The sequence below is a fragment of the Egretta garzetta genome, unplaced genomic scaffold (genome assembly GCF_000687185.1).
Source record: "Egretta garzetta isolate BGI_Z169 unplaced genomic scaffold, ASM68718v1 scaffold688, whole genome shotgun sequence".
NCBI lineage: Eukaryota > Metazoa > Chordata > Aves > Pelecaniformes > Ardeidae > Egretta > Egretta garzetta.
Window position 1 is genome coordinate 116,601 of NW_009260514.1, and position 17,894 is coordinate 134,494.

A 17,894-nucleotide genomic window follows, 5' to 3' on the forward strand; every position below is an offset into this window, starting at 1 on the left:
CTTGCTCCTCCTCGTCCTGTCATCCAGGCAGCAGCCGTCGAGGACAGCCTTGGCCATGCCAAGAGACATTTATCTGAGGGGATTTGCAGGCAACGTTCACTTGCTGATGGGCAGCTACAGCAAAACCTCAACCCAGGGATGTTTTGCTCATCGGGGTGAGGGTCTCTGCCCCCAGGTATCGTGCAGGACACAACTCTCATCGTGGGGATGCAGCGATGGCTGGAGAGGCCAAGAAAAAAATGTATGAAATTTTGGGGTGAAACAGCATTGCAAAGGTTGTGTCAGGATGCTGGGACCATCCGCTGTTTTCTTGTCCTGGCCAGACTGGTGCACCAACACAGGGAAGGAGAGCTCTGTCCTTCAGCCCATGCTACGTATACACACACAGCCTTGAATCCAACATGCGTAACAGTCATTCTATAGTGTGCATGCTGGAGGTATTTGGACAACATAAGCAAGACAGTATTTAGTAATATTTAATAAATACATCTGTTTAAAATGGCAATTTTTATTCTGCCTGTTGGCAGCAGCATTAGGCTATTAAGGCTGAAAAAGACACTAAAAATCCACAGAATTTCTTCCTGTTTTTTAACTGTCACCCAGCTGATGAAGACAGCCTGAGGGCAGCTTGATTTGGGTCCAGTAACCCCAGCTTTGGGGAACAGGGTGCTGCTGCGGGCGTCCTTCTGGGGCCTTACCGAACACAGTGCTGGGGGAAGGCAAGAGAAAAGCAAATCCAGCTCCCTGTTTTCCCACCCCCCAAGGATATCCAGGAGTCAGGCAAGGACAAATCTCTTCCAACAGGGAGTAAATGTAAGCAGCACTTCCAAACCTAACCCAACGTAACGCCCCGCATCCACCCCTTGTGTAACACCCTCTGGTTTTAAGTGTCTTACACAAGCCTTTACTCACTCAGTACTGAGCTGTGCCTAAGCCGGGATTGATGGAGAATCCTATTTAGGAAAACACCCTTGATGAAGAAAGCATGAAGCAAAGAGGAAATTTTGCATAGTCGTGTCCAAGGGTGACGGGTTCAGTAACGTGGGGACCATCCCCAGGAGGGCTCCTGGGGCACTTCACATCACTTGGTATAAAAGGGAAACCTCGATTCAGCCCTGAGCATCTGAGCTGGCTGTGGTCGAGGATTACAAGAGCTGTTTTGATCAGGGGAAAAATTCTGTTTTTAGCACAGGCAGCAATTAAAATAGCTCGTGAATCTAAACACCTCGGGGAGCTGTCGTAAAAGGCAGTAGAAAAACCATCTTTTGGACTCCTCTGCAGCCAGAGATGAGCCTGGAGAAAGCAGAGGAGAGAGCTTGAGGTTCACCTGGGGAAAAAGGACAACCTGAGACACGGAGCCGGATACACCAATTTGATCTCGAGATGGCTGAGGAGGATCTCCGGGGTTCGAGCACCCCTTTCTCGCTCTCCTTTTCGGGCAGCGGCTTTCTCGCCCTGTACCAGGTTGGGGTGGTGCAGTCCCTCCTGGAGCTGGCTCCCGAACTCCTCAAGTCCGCGTGCAAGGTCTATGGGTCGTCTGCCGGCTCGCTCATCGCTGCCGCTGTCGTGTGTGGCATCGGCCTCGGTAAGACAATTATTTCCCTACTTTAGATTTTTTAATTTCGAAAGAGAAGTAGAGGAGCTAACACCCTAAAGCACCAGTGGGGACGTGATACTGGTGTAACTTGTATCACTCACAGGGCATAAAAAAAATCTGCAGGTGTTGCCTCTTTTGGCAGCCACCCTGGAGCAATTTTGGGTGGTGTAGGCTGAAAGAGGAGGTTATTGCTGTCTGAATGCTATCTCAGATGGCCGGGTAGATACCACGTGTAAATCTATCGTCCATTTTCCTGCTCCTGCTGAGGAGCAGATCTCCTCTTCTGCTGCTAGGTCTAAGGATTGCTGAGATGTATCCCAAAGCAAGTCGATGTGGCCGCGGTGGGTGGATATGCCCACGTGAAGCCCCCTTGTCCCCTATGGATCAGGTCCCTTGACATCCTTCGCTAGGAAGGGACACGAGTGGTGGTCACATAGATACCTATAGAGCTGACAGCCCCGTTTCCATGTTGCTTTGGGTTATCCCCCTCAACCTTCCCAGCACAAGGGAAGATGTGGCGTGATTCCCTGTTTCCAGATAGTGGAGCACCTTTCCCCTTGGCAAAAGCTCAAGGGCTCATCAGCGGGACGTGCCCGGGACAACAGGGTTTCTCTTATTGCTGCAAAAGGGGTTTTATTCTGAACCCCTTTAGACGCTGTGGATACAGTCCCCCTCAGCAATAAGATCATCTGTGTGTAGAATTAATTCAGAGCAGTTAATCCACTTTTAATAATCACGTCCTCCCATATTTCCAATTAGTGCCCATGTGTAAACAAGCATACACAAGAATTAAGTCTTTGAAGGCTGATCCAAGCCCTGCTTCAAGCAATGGCTGTTAATTAATGAGTGTTAAAAATTCAAGACATTTAGAGGGAGTGGGGGTCTTCGGGTCCAAATAATGATGGAGGAAGCGGGGGGGAAACGTAGAGTTCCTGAAACCTCTGGTGGATGCCAGAACCACTCTGCTGGAGCTAAAAAGAATCCAAAACTTTGGCAAATATATTTAGGCAAAGCAGAAAGGAACCTTTCTGCCCATATGGGGATGAACTCCTCTACAAATCAGCAAGGGCCCCAAAACTTTCCTCTCTGATTCCCCAGGGGAAGAAAAGACCTTTTGGGTAGTGATGATGCTGGTTGGGTTTCTAATAAGGAAAATGAGTGTGGCACAAACTCTGTCAACTCCACATTGCGGAGGATCGGTGCAGAAAGAGGTTTAAAGGTGTGCTTGGCTCCTGATGGGGTGGCCCATGGGGTGGCTGTGGTTGTGTACCTGGCCCCTGCCCTGACCCAGGCTGGGCATGGAGCTCTGAGCCCTCCATGCCAGGCTGTCCTCTGCCACCCCACAGGTCACCTCCTGGGCATGTGCTTGTCACCAGCAAGCTGCTGCAGGCGGGGACGGTCACGACACTGCATGCCAGGGTCATCCCTCCCTCGCCCCGAGGCAAAGCCCCATCCAGAGCCAGAGCCCCCAAAGCTGGGGTCAGCTCTCACCTCCTACCCAGCATCTTATGGGCAGTTTTTCCAGGTTTTCCCCCATTTCCAGGACATGGAGCAGTCAGAGAGTGCCTGGTGGGTGCATCACCTGCCCGGGGTGTCTCCAGCTCTTTCGGCATCCCTGAGGACCTTGCATGAACCCACCGAGCATTAATCATCACACCACATGGCCTGAACATCCGCTCAAACATTTATAACCCCTCTTAATACCCGTGTTGCTCCAGTTGCCTTCGGGACACTCCATCTGATCCCTCTGTCTGTCTGTGCTTTTAAAGTAATCTCACGAGACAGCCCAGAAACCTTTGCCCCTACCAAGCCATGGTGCTAAGGCAAGCCCGCGGCTTCGTGCCGGTGCAGGGTCCTGGGGGAGCCCACCCAGGCGCAAGGATGGCTCTTTGCAGCATTGAGGCCTTGGATAAGCTTTTATGCTGCAGAAGATTAACTGCCCAAAGTGGGGTATTCCCCCAAGCGAGCTCCCCATTTCAGCAGAGGGACCAAGCGCCCTCCCCAGGGTCAGGCTGACCGTGGGGTTTGCTGCACCCCTCTTCCCCCCTGTCACATCGCAGCCTTTGAAACCCGGTGTCCCCTGAGCCCTCAGCCGGGCCTCTGCAGCTCTGCTCCTTTAATCCAGCTTCTGGAATGTGCAGACGCCTGTAATGACTGTTAACACCGGCTGGGAGGTCACTGGGGGAGCTCGGATGAACTGGGAGTCCCAGAATGGTGGAGCCAGGGTGCCTGGCTTGCAGGAAAGCCCAAGCAGAGGAGGTGGGGGTCTGCCCCTCGTCCTCACCTTTGAGCCATCCTAGCTCCCCCGTGAAGCCTGGGGCCGCCCACGTGCAAAATCAGAGGTGGAAGGCAGGAACGTGTTGTGCAAGTCACATTGGCACCGATAACTCAGTGTCTGCACCCGTGTTCCCCTTCCCGGGGCTCTTGGGAGACTTTCCCTAATCCCCGGCCAGGCACATCTTGAGCACCCACCTCCGGTGCAGACGGGGATTTCACCGGCGGGGTCATGCTCGGCAATACGTTTTCCTTTGAGGACATCATGGGGGTCATCTCCCCCTTTCTGTCCTGCCACAACGTCCCCCAGTGTAGCAGCAGTATCGTCCTGTGGTCATGCACAGGGGCTGCAAGAGGCTTTATTTGTGAGGAGTGTTAAAAAAAGGATTAAAAATATAACCGTTAGGGCAGCGGGGATATTGAATTTCTCCCTCTTTCCCCACCCCTCTCTGTCTCAGATGACCTAAAGGAATTTTTCTTTGCCATGGCCAAGGAAGTCAGGAAAACCATCCTGGGCCCTCTCTCTCCCAAGTGCAGCTTGCTGGCGAATATCAAGACTGTTTTGCAGCGGATGCTACCAGAGGACTCCTACCAGCTGGCTTCAGGGCGGCTGCACATCTCGCTCACGCGGGTGGTGGATGGCCAAAACGTCATGGCCTCTGAGTTCAGCTCGAAAGAGGAGCTCATCCAGGTAAAGGGACCTTCCTCCGATGCTGCAGGAAGATCCTGCTTGGGGTGGAGGAACCAAAGCGTTGATGACTTTAACCGCACTTGTTAAGATGGGGAGAGTGTCAGGAAGCTCTGCCAGAGCTGTGGCCCCACCACATTGAGCTCCATGAGGCTTGGAGGGAGGTCCAGAGTCAGGCAGGAATAAATCATGCTAAAAAAGCAGAAGGTTTGGTTCCAGCCTCAAAAAGCTGATGCTGACATGTTGATGAGCTCTAGTAAGTGCTAATGACTCTTTGCAAAGAGCTGTGTTAATGCTAATACAACCTCTCCACTTTCTAGACAGGTTTCTCCTCGGCTGAGTCCTGTTGGCAGTAATTTTCCTCATTGCCTCAGCACTTTCCTGGGAGGAAGGGGCTAGAAAAAAATGTCTGTGCTGCCAAATGAGAAGCAGCTAATTAACCAGTAAATTAGCTGCTGGGGAAAGGATCCCTGGGTAAAACCCTAACAGGTCATGGGCTCGCTTGTCCCAGGGAGATAGCAGAAGATGGCAAGTCCATGGAGATGTTGGAGGTCACCCCATGGTGCCTGCCCTAGGTCAACCCAGGAGCCCGGGATGCTCATTCCAAGCTGATGAGATTGGTAGAAAATGGTTGCAAATGGCACGGCAGTGGCTTTATCATTGACAAATCCCAGCAGAATGAAAATGCATTGTGGGGATATCTTGGTTTTGTCCCCAAACCTGCAAATATGAATAATGACCCCAAAGCTTCACCTTGCCACCACCAAAGGGCAGTGTTTGGACAATGATATATAGATATGCAACTCTAATATTGCTGGCAGCTACAAAAATAAAAAATGAAGTGCTATGCCCTTCTCGAGAGAAGTGTTTCAACTTTATTGAAATAAAATGGTTTTCCTTTCTTGAAACCTTTCTTCTTGACACAGTCAAGTGCAAAGTGCAGGTGGCACCAACAGCCTGGCTCCAGGTGATTTGTCATGCCTGAATTTGCAGGCACCCAGTCAACAGCTTTGGTCCAGGAGAACTTTGACAGGAACATTTACTTCTGCATTCCCTCTCCTCCCCTAGGCTCTTCTCTGCAGCTGCTTTCTTCCCATCTACTGTGGATTCATCCCTCCATCCTACCGAGGTGTGGTGAGTGATATTTCCAATAAAGCCTATGCTCCCAGAAGTGTATTCTTGGGTTTGAACTTTACATTCCCTTGAGAAGAGAGGAGTACACGTGGCTTGGCTGCTGCTTTTGTTAATGGAGGGTGATGAAGCCTCTTAGCTTGTTCTTGTTTTGGACATTAGGAACAATTCCTTCCCCTTGGGGCTGTCAGGCACTGGAAGGGGCTGCCCAGGGAAGAGGTGGTGCTGAGGGCCAGGGTTTGGGGGGGCGGGGATGGCAGGGGGAGGGGGGCGGTTGGGCTGGGGGAGCTTAAAGGGCTTTTCCAACCCAAACGATTCTGTGATTCTGTGATTCATCCCATCCTAAGATGGTAGCTGGGTAGAATTGCCATCTGGAGACCCCCCTCCTGGTTTCCCTAGGGACAGAGCCTGGATGACCAGATCTTGCCTTGCAGATCTCCAGAATGAGATGGGAAGACACCCACACTTGGGCTTTGATACACAATCCAGTTATCCTGGGCAGGATCTGTCTGCAGCGCAGGGATCTCCATTAGTTTGGGTGCAGACCTGTATGGCTGAAATATCAAAAGTTCATGGGAGCATCCTCCCCCCACCTTGTGCATATTCATACCCCACGAAACATCGCAGTGAAGCCAACAAATTAGGGCTGGCTTGTTGCTAACCCTCAGTGAAGGAGGAGCAGAGCACATGGTGGTGAAGCATGTGCAGATGGACCACGGAGCAACCGATGCATCCTGACCCACTTGTGTATCAAAGCCCACAAAGCCACGATACCAGATTTCAAGCTAGGATCTCCGCTTGACTCTTGTTGGTCTGTGCTGACTGGGCCTATTTAGTCCTCGGATGCCTGCACCTGGCTGCCAGGTCGGATCTCCAGCTCACCCCAGACTGCAGGGCTTGCCCACAAGGTGCATAAATTGCTGCGTGAGGCTCCTCTGTGCTCTTATGTCACAAGCATTTAATTCGATCAGCTGCAGGCCTTGCAACCTCAAATCCCACTGAGGTGGGTGGTAAATTCAGATTCCTTTTGGGATACAGCAAATGACATTTTCCTTGCCCAGTGAGCAATCCTCCAGGGATTTGCAGGCAATTATTAAACGCGGGAGCCCCACCGCTTGAGCTCAGGATGTGAAATTTATACAACGCTGTCAAGTCAGTGGTGTTTGAATTGGCTAATGACTGCCAAAACAACTTTACAAAGCTTTGCGAATTAAAATAATTATATTTCTGTTTTAATAACTGCTGTGGATTACAGCACCTGGCTGAGGAGCTGGCTGGGTGCCGTAGGCAGGGCAGCAGGAGGAGCTGGCAAAGGCCGGGATAAAGAGCAAGGAGGGGGAAGAGATGCTGTTGTAAGTGGGAAGAGAGGACATGCCGGGACTGGCCTGCGGCAGGAGATGTCGCCTTTGCAGCCGCTTGCTTTCCTCTCGGAGACGCTGCCCTCACACGCACGCTGGAGCAATCCTCAAAGCAAACCCTCCCTCTGCTCTTCCCCCTCAGCGATACGTCGATGGAGGATTCACCGGCCTGCAGCCCGTCTCCAGCTTGGAGGAACCCGTGATCACTGTGTCCCCATTCACGGGAGAGCTCGATATCTGTCCACGGGATTGTCCCGCTATCTTCTTTTGTTTCCAGATCTTCAACGGCAGCATTCAGATCTCAATAGAAAACCTCTGCCGGATTAGCTATGCTCTCTTTCCGCCTAGTGCCATGGTAAGCCCAAGCTTCTTCCCAGCTTTGTTTTGGTTAAAACAGATTAATGCTGGAGTTGCCTTCCCAATCTTTAAGATTCAGCTCAATCTCCATCGTTAATTAATGAGATTTCAAGGGTAGTGCCTTTTTTTGGTCGACACTGCTGATGGGTGGCCAGCCTGGGATGGGGTCCACCCTGGTTTGACAGCCTGCAAAGAACCCGGTGCTTTGGTGGTTGGAAACCAGCCTGTGCTTGCTGCCTTCCCAAATGGGCCATCCCAACCCTCCACGGCCAAACAGCCTTGGATAGATCCTGCTGGTGCCTGGATGGAGGGCTCGTTAGTGACCTCAAGTGTTTCTCTTTGCAGGTCTTGAATGATATTTTCTCCCAAGGGTACCAGGACACTGCCCTTTTCCTGTACAGGAACAGTAAGTGCTACCCCAAGACCCAAAGGGCAGCCTAGAAACATGACCCACTGCCCATCAGCTTTGCAAGGCTGATGCGACCGGCCAAACATCAGCCCTTTCTTTTCACGTCTCACAGACGCCTTTGGCTTTAACTACTTCGATGGCAATTTCCGCTTCGCCACCATGTGTGGGAAGAACGACGTTGCACAGCCCAACAGGATGTTCGCTGGCCTGTGCAAAAGGGTACCGCAGTGTCTGGCCCCTTGCTTCCTTCCAGGTAGAGGATTTGGGGTGCTGATCTTGGGAGTTGGGGGTGGCTGGGGCCACTGAGGGCTGCTGCACTGTTTGAGAGGAGGTCTCCCGAGGTCCCTTCCAACCCTTGCCATTCTGGGATTATATTTAAGACATTACTGAGGTATTTATTATAGCAAATATTTCTGTATCTGCAGTAGCCGTTCACAAAAGAGGCTTTGTAAGAGCGACTCAAGCTGGATCCTGGCCTGGGCTTCAGTACCTGTGGGCTGAGCTGCAGCAAGAGTTGCTGGACAAGAGGAATTGTTGCATTTATTGGGTTATTTCTAATTACTGGTCTTTATTTCCTTCTGTGTTGTCATTCACGGGCACAGGCTTGGCTCTGTGGAAGAAGGAGCAGGTGACTGCACTGCAGGATCCGCTGTCAAAGGTCCTCTTGCTGCCATACAGGCTGCCAGCTTTTCTCAGGAAGGGGTAAGAACACCTTGCAGGAGGCATCGAAGCTGAGAGCGATGCAGAAACCAGCGGCCGTGCCCTCAGCAGTGGTGAAAGAGCTGAAAGGACACGGTGCAAGATTAGCAGGAGGCACCTTGCAAGGCGTCCTTGCAAGCCCAGCGTCGGGGTGTGCAATGGGCTGTAGCATCCTTCAGATGGGAAACACATGGGGCAGGTGCTGGGGCAGCGTGGGATGGCAGCGAGTCCCTCCTTTTCTATGGATCAGGGCAAGCTGATCCACATCTACTGCATAAACAGGCTGAGCGGCATCCCCTTCCTCTGCAGGAGGATTTGGGATTCCCTGAAGGCAAGCTCTCAGGGAGAGCGGGCATGGCTCCCAGGAACACCGTAGGATTGCTTGGTTATGAAAGAGAGTATTACAGTGTGCATTCACCACTAACACCCTCCCCCTTTTGCTGCATTTACTGTCATTAAAATCTGCCTGTTTATTTTGGTTTTGCAGGCTGAAGAAGCTGTGGGGGCTGCTGGAAGCTATCAGCTCCATGGTGAAATGGTTCCAGGAGCTCCTCCAAACCATGGTGCCTGGTTTGCCTACAAGAGCCGTGGCCAGGAGGTGAGGTGCTCGGGGATGCAAGCCCTCAGCAGGGACAGGGCAGGGTGCAGAGCAGGGGAACCCTGGGGGACCTCACCCATGGGTCACTGATGCTGAGCATGGCTCAAAAATTCCAAATCTGGGGTACCCTATGTTAAAAGTAGCTAATTTTTGTCCCCATGATATTGTTTATTTCATCACATCTGAAAGCAGCTTAGTGCTGCTTCCCTACGGCAACATATTCTTGTTCCAGAGCATTTATTTGCTGGGCTCTTGTCCCATCAGGCATGTTCACCAAGATCCTGAGAGGTGTTTTGGCACGAAACTCTCCGGGATTCGGTGCATTTAGCTTGTCACACAGATAACTTTTAAGCCATACCTCCCTAAAACCCGCTTGCAAGTTACTTCACGTGCAGCTGGCGAAGAGCCTTGCACAGAACGATTTCATACTGCAGGTGCCTACACAATTCCTCAGCCACAAAAAAGCCCCTGCACTACCCAATGTCGCAGGGGCTACTCGTCCCTGTTGGACCATTGACTCTGACTCAGCTAACTGCCAGCTTGTTCCCTTAGGTAACCACCCAGGACGGGCCCTGGGGGTCTCCGACGTCACGCGATTCCAGTGCCCTGGGAAATGGTGGGCGACACCGGAGCTTGTTTCACACAGCAGCACAGCTGCTGGTTTTTTAATGGAGTATTTTGGGGGTGTTTTTTTCGCTTGGGGAAACTAGCTGATTTTGTTTCCAGTGCTGCTGCTGCAGTCTCCCTGCCCAGGCCTGACCTGCTTTTAACACGACAGCCGAACTGCAATCTCCGCAGGGGAGACTGGGCACCTTTGCTTGCCCGCCTGTACAGCTTGGCTGCCGGTTTCCCTAGCCACTCGCTGATCGCCAGCCGCATCCCTCCCCCTGCTTTAATGCAGATTACAGGGCAGCCATTTGCCAGGAAATGACATTTTAAGGGTTTGCCTCTCACTCGAAAACTTTCAGAGAGATTCATCAAACAGAAAACAGAGAGAGGGAGAAGCCTTAGGGAGCATCACCCTGGCCAGGAACTCATTTTTACCCATTTTTCTGAAGTTATTTTACCAATTACCTGTTCTTGAGCTTCATACACCCTTCGAGACCTGACAGTGGAGGTAGGTGCACATTTGGACCGCTGTGAATTTACAGCTGTGGAGAAGGATGGAGAAACCTAAAGATTACCCTCCTCCTCCTTCAAAGTTCCAGACTCTTGCTGATTGCACCTCCTATTGCACCGGGAGAGCTGACATTTCACAAATACATTTGTTCTTCCCATGCAATTTTCTGTAACTCACTGCTACAAACAGTGCACGGTCCAGGCAAACACACCTCGTGTTGCTGGTCTGTGCCTCGAATGAACTGGCATGCTTATCATCCCAAATACAATTTGCACATCAGAGGCTGAGGGATTGGCTGTACCCCAACTGTCTCCCCCATTTGTTGGTTCCCGACGGGCAACAAATGGATCACAACAGCACAAGCTGTTTATTTGAATAAACAGCTTGTCTAATTGCACAATGAGAAATGGAACAGAGGGAAGTTTCATCCAAAGCGCCCTGGAGACTTCAGGCAGGATTGTGGGGAATAGCCAAAGGCGGCATTGATATAAACAGATTCAGAGTTAACTCTGAACACTCAGTGAAAGATTAATATTATATGTTCTGCAATTTCTGGTTGAAACCAATGACCTGGGAATATTTTCTCTGCAATGAACTTGCTAAAAGAAACCTGGATGCTTATTTGCATTCGATGCATCAAAACCTACTCCTGTCTCCCTCCCGGCCTGGCTAGATTTACATGTCTCAATTCCTGCAGCCAAAACTTGGCTGTTCAAAACCAGCCTGTGGACTGACTGTGTTCCTGCTGCAGATCAAAGACGAGAGGGCGCAGAGACACCCACCGCTCCCTGGGCAGGAGCAGGGCCGGTCAGCCCATCATTTGCTCTTGCTTGTGCCACCCTCCCAGGCAGACAGTCCCACTTCTGCAACAGCCCTTCAACCAGGCTCCTGGTCTCCCCAGCAAGCCCGACCATCTCCAGGCAGGATATAACCTCAGGCAGTTACACTATCCCTATTCAAGTGGGAATTAAAATCCCCCCAAGAAAATTCTCATATAGGAATTGGACATCCAAATCCCCTAGATTTGTCTGCAAGTGTCAGACACAAACAGGAGCATATTTTGAACTACTCGGTGCATCCCACCTGCCCTTACGTGGCATGGTGCTTGATCATAAAAAAAAAAAAAAAATCAGGGAAACTTTGAGAACTTTGACAAAAAGTAGCCTACAAGGAACATTCCCCCCTGCCCCCTGCAAAATGGTCACAGCCCAGAGCCCTCCTGCTCCAAACATGCAGAGATGTGCTAAGTAATTAATGACTCATCATTCGAATTAGCTGTCTTTTGCTTTATTAATCCCTCACCTTTTCAAGCAAGCACATCTGATGCTGACACTGCATAAGCTTGGAGTTAATGGCAAAAGGAGGCTCTGCCAGAGCCAATGGATAGAGGCAAAGTTTGACACCTCTTGGCTCTCGAGGACCTTGTTTCCCCCCTAGGGAAGCAAGCTGGGAAACCCAGCTGCACGCAATTCAAACCAGCTGCGATAGATCCTGCCTTCAGCCTGAAATGCCTCCTTTAAAGGTGGGTCATGGGAATCAAGGTGGGTCATGCAGATCACCTGGGGTCTGGGGGAATAGGAGGGGGGTTGTGGCTCTGCCTGTGCTGGTGATGTTGCTGCCATGGTGTGCTCTTCAATACAGCTTGGTGTCTGTCTGCAGGCTGGGTTGCAAGTTGCTCTTTCTCTCTTCGAAACATGAAGTGGGGCCAAAGGCAGCAGTGGGGTCAAAAATGCTCTTCTATGGCTGGCATGGCCCTAAAGGGAGTAAAACCGCATTGGTCAATCTGACAGGCACTTGTGGCAGTTCTTGTGAGAGAAACCAGATTCAACCCCCTGATCAGGGCTGCTTCCCTCCCCCTTGTTGTCTGCAGGGTAATGGGATGAGCAGGTTTTGATATCCTTAAAATATTGCCCCCATACCACTGTCCTGTCGCTTGCCCTGGTCTGCATCAAACTGAGAGATGTTAAGCCTGAGGTGGATGGGATGAGAGTCTGGAGACAACCCAAGCCAGCTGGAGCTTTCTCTAAAGCTAGATCCCATTGCAGGTCTAGCAGGAAGGGGAGTCCTGGGGCCTGATCCATGCAGCTGAGCCAAATGAAAAACAATGGGTCCGATCCTGTCTGTTGGCTGCAGGTGCTTTATGTCAGATTGCTTCTAGTCTAGATGCTGAGGAAGGTGCAGCTCGTTGTGCAACTGTCCTGGTGGGCACATGGATAAAAATTCAAATGCTTGTGGTTAACTTGCAAATCCAGCCTGAGCCTTGTGGGGGTGCAGGCTCTACCCCAGCAGTAGTCCTCTGGAGATATTCTGACTTGTTCAGGAAAACAGGTGCAAGTTGTTCACAGATTTATTTGGTATTATTAATCATACTGTAGTATTGTGCAGATAAACAGTAAAATAGCCTTTTCCTGGTCTAGATCATCAGGGATTTTCCTTCCCAGACCTAAAAAAAATCCAATGTGCTTCTTGCCTGGAGTCTGAAAGCCCTCACTTGCCCCTTGGTCACTCTCTGGCCTAACAAATGAGTCTTGATTCCTTCCACAGATGACCTTAGGTTGGTACAAAATGTTGCAGCCCAGCTGCAAACCAGAGGCCAAAAGACTCCTCATAGCCCGGAGCCTGCCCAACCTCCAAAGAAACCTGGTTCCTACTACGTTGCTTTCAAAAGGTCCATGTAGTTTGAACTGATCAAGCCTTTAAAAAAGCATGCATGGAAGCAAACTGTACAGCCTAACACCGTGTCCTGCATCTCTATAGCCGGTCTCTTCCCATAGGCAGAGTTGTTTTGTTTTCAGCGGAAATGTCTTTACCTTTATTTTATGTTTTTCAGCTTTTATTTTTAGATCTGGAATGGTAATAGCCCCTTCGTTGCCCTTTCTATTTCCTTATTTAGTGTGGTCCTTGTACTTACAGCAGTATAATAGTTGGATCTTTTTTCACTATTTCTTTATGTGGCAACATTTTAAACCATCACGATATTGGAAAAGCAGTGTAATTTTTCCTAAGCTGACAAGTTCTGAAATGCTGAAAGACTCAGAAAGTAAATAAATAATAAAATTGAAAGAAATGTCGCACTCCAGCACATACTTCCTTGTATTCCGCTAGTAACAAGACAAACTGGAATCCGAAATACTGAGGGTTCACCAGTTTTCCATGTCAAAACTGCAATGGGAGAGGGCATTATTTTGCAAAGGATTGCAGAAAACTAGAAGTTTTGGATTTAAACCTGCCTTGTGTTGCTTAAAAATGATACAGGTAGAGGTTTACCTGCAGCTCTAACAAGCTTTTCTGGTGCTTAAGTATTTAGACACAGCTGCACACCAGAGTAACTAAGTAGAAATTTCGATTTGCCTGGCACAGCAAACCCAGCTCTAACCGCTGAGACGCTGCTCCTTCCCTCACTCTTAATGAAACGATGTGTGGGGAGAATCTGTTATTACCTTGCAAGGTGAGTGAATGGCCTTCACAGAAAGAGCTACTTCTCCAAAGAGCCCTTCTGACCTGGCCCCAGCCTAAGTCCTCAAACCTCTCCCAAAACAAGTTCAGCATGAGGCTTCACTAACAACCATTGACCCAAGAGTGGACACTCTCCCATACTGGAGCCTGCAATACTCCAGACAACCTCTTTTGGCAGTGAAAGCCCTGGGCAAGGGTCACTTAGCTAATGAAAACTGATGGGGTAAAGGAAGTGCTGGTTCTCTACCTTTCTGATGGTGGAGAAGGTGGCGTGGGGCTTCCTCTTCCACTTCATCTGCTGCCTGGATGGTTCCTGGCTTCTCTTCGGTGACATCCTCAGGTTCTGTGATTCTGGAGCGAAGTACTCTTGTTTCTGGCTTCTGGTGCAGAGTCCCTTCACCTTTCTGACATGATTCATTGGCCAATGAAAGCATAAAGTCCTCATCAAGGTAATTTATACCAAATTCACCTGGTGGGAAGAGGAATCCAGCTCTCACTACTTGTTGCTCAACTACCAGGTCTCCAGGAATGTGAGGCATGACCAGGGCTGACTGGAAAATAGGGGGACTGATGACCACAGTGCATGGCTAATCTGGGTTGGGTTTCTGGCCCAGGGATCACCAACATTGCTGCTTGGTGCATCAGTGGGTTATCAGCCTAACACCACACAGGGCACCTGAGCCTACATTTCTCCTGTCTAGGTCCTGGGGACTTGCATTCCCTGGAAAGCTCTACCGTGCCCAGCGTGGCAGGGAAGAGGGGACCTAACATCACCAGAGGGGAAGGGGTGAACAGGGAGCTTCAGGAGAGACCACAGAGAGGATGGGACTCAAGTAATCCTGGTGATGCCAGGGATGCAGGGCCAGTCACACTAGATGCACTGGCAACATCTCCTACCTTCTGTCAGCAAGTCAACATTGTAAGAGAAGCACCAGACCTACCTGCTCCTCACTCCCAATCACTTACTCAGTCTTTTTAAGAAGGAAGCTGCATCCTGGTAGCCATGGGTATAAAACTGCTCCAGAACCTGCAGGAGAGAGGTGGCAGTCAGGGCAGATGGGCCAGCTATAGGGGCCTCATGGCCTGCGTACCTGTAGAAGCAGCTCACTTGACATGTGGGAAGCCGAAGAACGTAATGCAAGCGGCAGACATTTCTTTTTGATATATGTAAAATACAGTCAGAGAGCTGGAGAGCAAAGAAGGCAGCTGGGCCATCTTTGGGACAGATGTCGTATTCGCCGGTGAAAGCAGACACGGTGATCGTGGCCCGGGACACAAAGTTAGCCTGCCACATGCTGAATTCCCCATCAATGTAACGCTAGGAGAGAAAAAAAGAAACCCTGAGCCGCCTTCTTTTCAGAGAGAAGAGTGCTGCATCACATGTGCATGCATTTGGGGTTTCTTGCCTTCCCAGGCCCAAACTAGACTGTGGTACTGAGGCTACAGAGATCCCCTCCCAGGGAACAGCCCTGACCACTGTCCCGTGTGCTCAAGGTCTACACCCACCACCTCCTCCCTCCACCACCTCCTCCCTCACAGACAAAAAATTACTCTCTAATGAAACTGGGGGAAAGTGCAGCAGAAAGGAGTTGAGCTAACCCCATGGATAGGGTCAGGACTGACACTTTTGCGAGAACGTCTGTTCTGTCTGTAGTGAGATCAGATTGTGGGGCACCTGGGTTCTGTTGTCCCCCCTGCAGATGCTGTGTGAACACAGCATTGAGCAACTTCGGTGGCAAACGTGGGTATAAACATTCTTAACACCACCACTGGAGAAAGGACATAGGCTAGATGGGCCCTTGGCCTGATGCAGGAGAGGGTCTCCAGGCCACAAGGCTACTCACCACCCCATGGTATCTAGGAGGTAAAAATCCAAAACACAGAGGGACGAAGCAGCTGCATATCAGGGCCTGTAGGTGAGACGGAGAGCACGGAGGTGAGCAAAGAGACACAAAAACCTGTTGCCTTCGGGAATGGCGGCTCATCTGTGAATGCCAAAATGGGGACCCATGGCTGCATTACTGGGCACTACTGACTATTGTGGACTAGACCATGTCCGATATCCATAGCCAGGGTTGGAGAAGCAGGAAGAAAACCTGTGAAGTGCCTCATTTTGCTCCCTGCATACTCAGGCTCTGTAGATAATTCAGCCAGCAATCAAAAGGGCTTTTTTTTTGTTATTATTTTCAGCTTGTGGCCCTGTCTGGCTTCAGAGGGTGGCAGGGACAGAATGGACTGCTGCAAGGCCCCAGGCTTCCCCCTTGGATGCTGCGGGGCATGGACAGGCAGTAAATCTCATGCAGCTCCTCTCCTCGCAGGGCGGCTGCTCTCACCTGAATGAGGTCCTCCCGCGAGGCAAACTCCGAAACCATCACGCTTCTCCAGTCGTGCACACGGGTGAGGATGACATGCAGCTTGCCAGATACCAGCTGGTGGGCGTTCGTAGGCAGGTCTTTGTTTAACATATCCTTTAACATTTTAAAGGCTTTTCTTCCAAGGAAACGCCCACAGAGAGAGGATTCCACAGCACTGAGGAAGAACAGCTTCCACGCATCTAAAGCAAAGCAAAGCAGACATTCCACATCCCTTATATTATTATTTATGTACTTTCTGGGCTGCACTTCCACCTGGTAAAGGGGCATTTTACCATGCTGGTAAATGCTCATAAAGAGCCATTATTTTCATCAGGCTGAAGCTCTCATGAGTGGACCCAGATTTTCCAAGGACCTTCACTATTGCAGGAAGCAGAACTATCTTGTTTTCTTTTCCCATTTATCTCCATTTCCTCTGCAGGACATCTTAAAAATTTCTGGAGATATGGGAGAAAATTGACAGGAAGCCTTTGTGTAACATTTCCTCCTGTTGGCTCTGCATCTATGCCCCCTAATTTATTTCTCTGTGGCTATAACTTTATTTCATGCAACAGCAACACTGATCCTCTCCATATTAAATATTTTCTTTCCCCTCTGTGTTTTGGGAACCTACCAACCACCCCAAATGCCTTATTAGGCAGGGCGCTTCTGTTTCTTATATTAGATATGCTTACCATTAATTCAAATTAATAAGATGCGATGGCTTATTTAATAACTATATCAAGTCTGTTTTCTCTGTGCTGGTTAATTTACTCATGTTTTCCACTCTTAAAGAAGTCAATGACATAAAATCCTGAGGAATTAACCACTGATTAGGAATGACTAAAAAAAAGATCTCTTGCAACTCCAAAATATCTCAGATATTCAATCTCTTCAGACAGAGTAAATGGAAGTGCATAGCCCTTACCTGCATCACACTCACACAGTCCAAGTGTAGCTATAATCGATCCTGAAGATGCCCCATAGATCCTGGATGCAGATTTCAGTATGTCAGGCGACAATTTCTGAAAAGCAGCTAACACTCCAGCTTCATATACTATCAAGAAACTGCAGCCTTTAAACAGTATAGAGAAAGGTCTTCCCTCATTTCTGCTCACCTTCATCACCTCTGCTAACACCAAGCACTCAAGCCATAAGAAAGCAGGACAGGTTCGGAGGTTTTTTCAATAGCCAGCCAATACTGCTGTGGCTGTTCCCAACCTGCTTCTCTTTCTGACCACACTCTTGATGCCTTATATATCTGTTTGACGTAGGTCTCTAAGCCAGATATCCAGTGAAACAACAGCACTGGGTAGAAGTGGATGACGTGGTGTCTTAACACCTATGGCCACTCATTAAATTAAGTTGACTACATTGCAAAATGTCTTTAAGGTGTGCATTTAGCTGCTGAAGCCCTGGGCAGTGCGGAGGGCAACGTCACACCAATGTGTGGGGGATGCAGCCCGGGGACAGTCAGCAGGGCCTCAGAAGTGAGCCCTCCAGAGAGAGAAAAGCTGCTTCCCCAAACTGGTGGACTGCTTTAACGGTACCCAGGGTCCCAGCCTGTTTCCAGCCTCTTGGGAGGTAGGAATCAGCAAATATTCGTTGGTATACAAGAGCCTTGCGAGATGTTGCTCAAAACTGTCTTGTCCCATTTGTAACAGGTTACCAAACCCCAGCCCAGGGAGCAGAGGAGTTGGAGGAGGTGATTGGATTATTAAAGAAATCAGAACCCAAGTCATTGTCCTAATTTCACAATTTCAGGGTTTGAGTTTACATACAAAAGGGTAAAAACACAGAGTCTAGGTAACAACTCATGGCTTAATCTGCCTCCTAAATGGCTGAGGTTTCAGTAG

General features: G+C 49.8%; 2 protein-coding genes across 2 annotated transcripts; one reads left to right on the top strand and one right to left on the bottom strand.

Annotated features, from left to right (window-relative positions):
- The first annotated feature begins 1,383 nt into the window (after positions 1 to 1,383).
- PNPLA1 (patatin like phospholipase domain containing 1) lies at positions 1,384 to 10,042 on the top strand. The gene is made up of 8 exons (XM_035900133.1): positions 1,384 to 1,585; positions 4,330 to 4,562; positions 5,628 to 5,693; positions 7,191 to 7,403; positions 7,751 to 7,811; positions 7,927 to 8,067; positions 9,664 to 9,727; positions 9,910 to 10,042. Exons 1-8 carry the CDS (start codon positions 1,384 to 1,386, stop codon positions 10,040 to 10,042), a joined length of 1,113 nt encoding a protein of 370 aa, XP_035756026.1.
- Positions 10,043 to 11,637: 1,595 nt separating this feature from the next.
- LOC118452869 (patatin-like phospholipase domain-containing protein 1) lies at positions 11,638 to 16,152 on the bottom strand. The gene is made up of 6 exons (XM_035900134.1): positions 16,021 to 16,152; positions 15,532 to 15,597; positions 14,796 to 15,005; positions 14,654 to 14,714; positions 13,935 to 14,156; positions 11,638 to 11,985 (listed from the first exon to the last, which is right to left on the bottom strand). Exons 1-6 carry the CDS (start codon positions 16,150 to 16,152, stop codon positions 11,969 to 11,971), a joined length of 708 nt encoding a protein of 235 aa, XP_035756027.1. The 3' UTR covers positions 11,638 to 11,968.
- Positions 16,153 to 17,894: the final 1,742 nt, after the last annotated feature.

Bases quoted from the DNA above. Each gene is read 5' to 3' on its own strand.
- PNPLA1 (XM_035900133.1), top strand. From the start codon at position 1,384: ATGGCTGAGGAGGATCTCCGGGGTTCGAGCACCCCTTTCTCGCTCTCC. The intron at 4,563-5,627 runs GTAAAGGGACCT...CTCCTCCCCTAG, and splicing joins CGAAAGAGGAGCTCATCCAG to GCTCTTCTCTGCAGCTGCTT. The intron at 9,728-9,909 runs GTGGGCGACACC...CAATCTCCGCAG, and splicing joins TTCCAGTGCCCTGGGAAATG to GGGAGACTGGGCACCTTTGC.
- LOC118452869 (XM_035900134.1), bottom strand. From the start codon at position 16,152: ATGTTAAACAAAGACCTGCCTACGAACGCCCACCAGCTGGTATCTGGC. The intron at 15,006-15,531 runs GTGAGTAGCCTT...TTTCTCTCCTAG, and splicing joins CTCCTAGATACCATGGGGTG to CGTTACATTGATGGGGAATT. The intron at 14,157-14,653 runs GTAAGTGATTGG...TCTTCCCACCAG, and splicing joins TTCCTTCTTAAAAAGACTGA to GTGAATTTGGTATAAATTAC.